The 2,364-nt window shown below is 48.8% G+C and overlaps 1 protein-coding gene across 1 annotated transcript; it reads right to left on the bottom strand.

Annotated features, from left to right (window-relative positions):
• Nucleotides 1-1,356: 1,356 nt before the first annotated feature.
• LOC129694484 (histone H4) lies at nucleotides 1,357-2,155 on the bottom strand. Its single transcript, XM_055631203.1, has one exon. It carries the CDS (start codon nucleotides 1,699-1,701, stop codon nucleotides 1,390-1,392), a length of 312 nt encoding a protein of 103 aa, XP_055487178.1. The 5' UTR covers nucleotides 1,702-2,155; the 3' UTR covers nucleotides 1,357-1,389.
• Between the last annotated feature and the right edge of the window lie 209 nt (nucleotides 2,156-2,364).

Here is a 2,364-nt window from a genome sequence, read left to right as displayed (position 1 = left end):
AAGGTGACTTGGATAGGCTGGGTGAGTGGGCAAATGTTTGGCAGATGCAGTATAATGTGGATAAATGTGAGGTTATCCATTTTGGTGGCAAAAACGGGAAAGCAGACTATTATCTAAATGGTGGCCGATTGGGAAAGGGGGAGATGCAGCGAGACCTAGGTGTCATGGTACACCAGTCATTGAAGGTAGGCATGCAGGTGCAGCAGGCACTAAAGAAAGCGAATGGTATGTTAGCTTTCATTGCAAAAGGATTTGAGTATAGGAGTAGGGAGGTTCTACTGCAGTTGTACAGGGTCTTGGTGAGACCACACCTGGAGTATTGCGTACAGTTTTGGTCTCCAAATCTGAGGAAGGACATTTTTGCCATAGAGGGAGTGCAGAGACGGTTCACCAGACTGATTCCTGGGATGTCTGGACTGTCTTATGAAGAAAGACTGGATAGACTTGGTTTATACTCTCTAGAATTTACGAGATTGAGAGGGGATCTTATAGAAACTTACAAAATTCTTAAGGGGTTTGTACAGGCTAGATGCAGGAAGATTGTTCCCGATGTTAGGGAAGTCCAGGACAAGGGGTCACAGCTTAAGGATAAGGGGGAAATCCTTTAAAACCGAGATGAGAAAAACTTTTTTCACACAGAGAGTGGTGAATCTCTGGAACTCTCTGCCACAGAGGGTAGTTGAGGCCAGTTCATTGGCTATATTTAAGAGGGAGTTAGATGTGGCCCTTGTGGCTAAGGGGATCAGGGGGTATGGAGAGAAGGCAGGTACGGGATACTGAGTTGGATGATCAGCCATGATCATATTGAATGGCGGTGCAGGCTCGAAGGGCCGAATGGCCTACTCCTGCACCTAATTTCTATGTTTTCTATGTTTCTACGCAGTCCGCATTCTCTCCGTCAGATACACGGAGCTCTCCCAAGTGAGTGGGGAGCTGGGGAATTTCAGAAAGGTCGAATGAAGGAAAATTTATCAATCCGCAGCGGGAAAATGTAATCTTTTCATTTGTGTGACGACTCCAATTACGTGAAATAACTTAACCGGTCAAACAGCATTTGTGGAGGGAAGGAATAGGCGACATTTCGCCGACACGAATCTGTGTGTCTCCATGTAGCAACGCCTCTCTTCATGACCTAATGCCACCCAGACTGTCCAGACCGGTATTTTGGCACCACTACACAACAGTACAACCGATCACCAATGTAACAAAATGTTCATTTATAGAAACACTTTGCAGGATGCAAAATCATTAATTGAAAATCTCATCGGCCCCAGTTAACCTATAACAAATTATAATTAATCAGATCTCGTGGTCACTGCTCCCTCCGTGAGGCTGTGGGCGGCTCTTAGAAGAGCCTTTGTTTTGTGTTGGAATAAAGGGGGTAGTTATTTAGCCGCCGAACCCGTAGAGAGTGCGGCCCTGTCGTTTCAGAGCGTACACCACATCCATGGCAGTGACCGTCTTGCGCTTGGCGTGCTCGGTGTAGGTGACCGCGTCCCTGATCACATTCTCCAGGAAAACCTTCAACACCCCGCGGGTCTCCTCGTAGATCAGACCCGAGATGCGCTTGACCCCACCACGCCGAGCCAGGCGGCGGATAGCTGGCTTGGTGATGCCCTGGATGTTGTCGCGAAGCACTTTGCGGTGCCGCTTTGCTCCGCCTTTGCCTAATCCTTTGCCTCCTTTCCCTCTGCCAGACATGATACTGCTTTACTCGAGTCGCTGCTCTGTGACAAACTGACTGTTGCTGTCTTCTTTTATACGCAGCGCCCCGACCTGCCGGGGAAATGCAGAGAAAGAGGAAGGAGCGGAAAAGGCAGAATCAGAGTGACAGACAGAAAGAGGGACGTCTCTCATCTTCCAGCTCCGCCCTCGGTATTTTGCAACCACCCATTTTGCAACAGGAAGACGCCCCAAAGACCTAGATTTTGCCGATGACATTTCACTACTAGCAGAGTCGAGACAAATCCTTAAAGATATATCAGCTCTGGAGGAGAATGCATCAAAGGTTGGATTAAAGATCAGCTGCCAGAAGCCAAAGACCATGCAGACTGAAGACCAGCAGCCAATAGACCAACTGATAATCAATGGGGAATCTGTGGAAAACGCCACAAGATTTACCTTTCTTGGCATCATGTTCACAGTAGATGGAGGTGTAGAGCAGGGCTGCCGACTCTCACCCTTTGAGCGTGAGACTCACGCCCTTAAGCAAACTCTCACGCCCTCACGCTCATCAGAAATTTCTCACGCTCATGGTGAGAAATTCTGTGATCAACGAGAGAGAGGGGAAGGAGACAGGGAGACAGGGGAGAGAGAGAGAGGGGGGTGAGAGGAGAGAGAGGGGAGAGACAGAGAGGGGGGGGG

Source organism: Leucoraja erinacea, unplaced genomic scaffold (assembly GCF_028641065.1).
Source record: "Leucoraja erinacea ecotype New England unplaced genomic scaffold, Leri_hhj_1 Leri_686S, whole genome shotgun sequence".
NCBI classification, from domain to species: domain Eukaryota; kingdom Metazoa; phylum Chordata; class Chondrichthyes; order Rajiformes; family Rajidae; genus Leucoraja; species Leucoraja erinaceus.
This window is presented reverse-complemented; position numbering and strand designations above follow the sequence as displayed.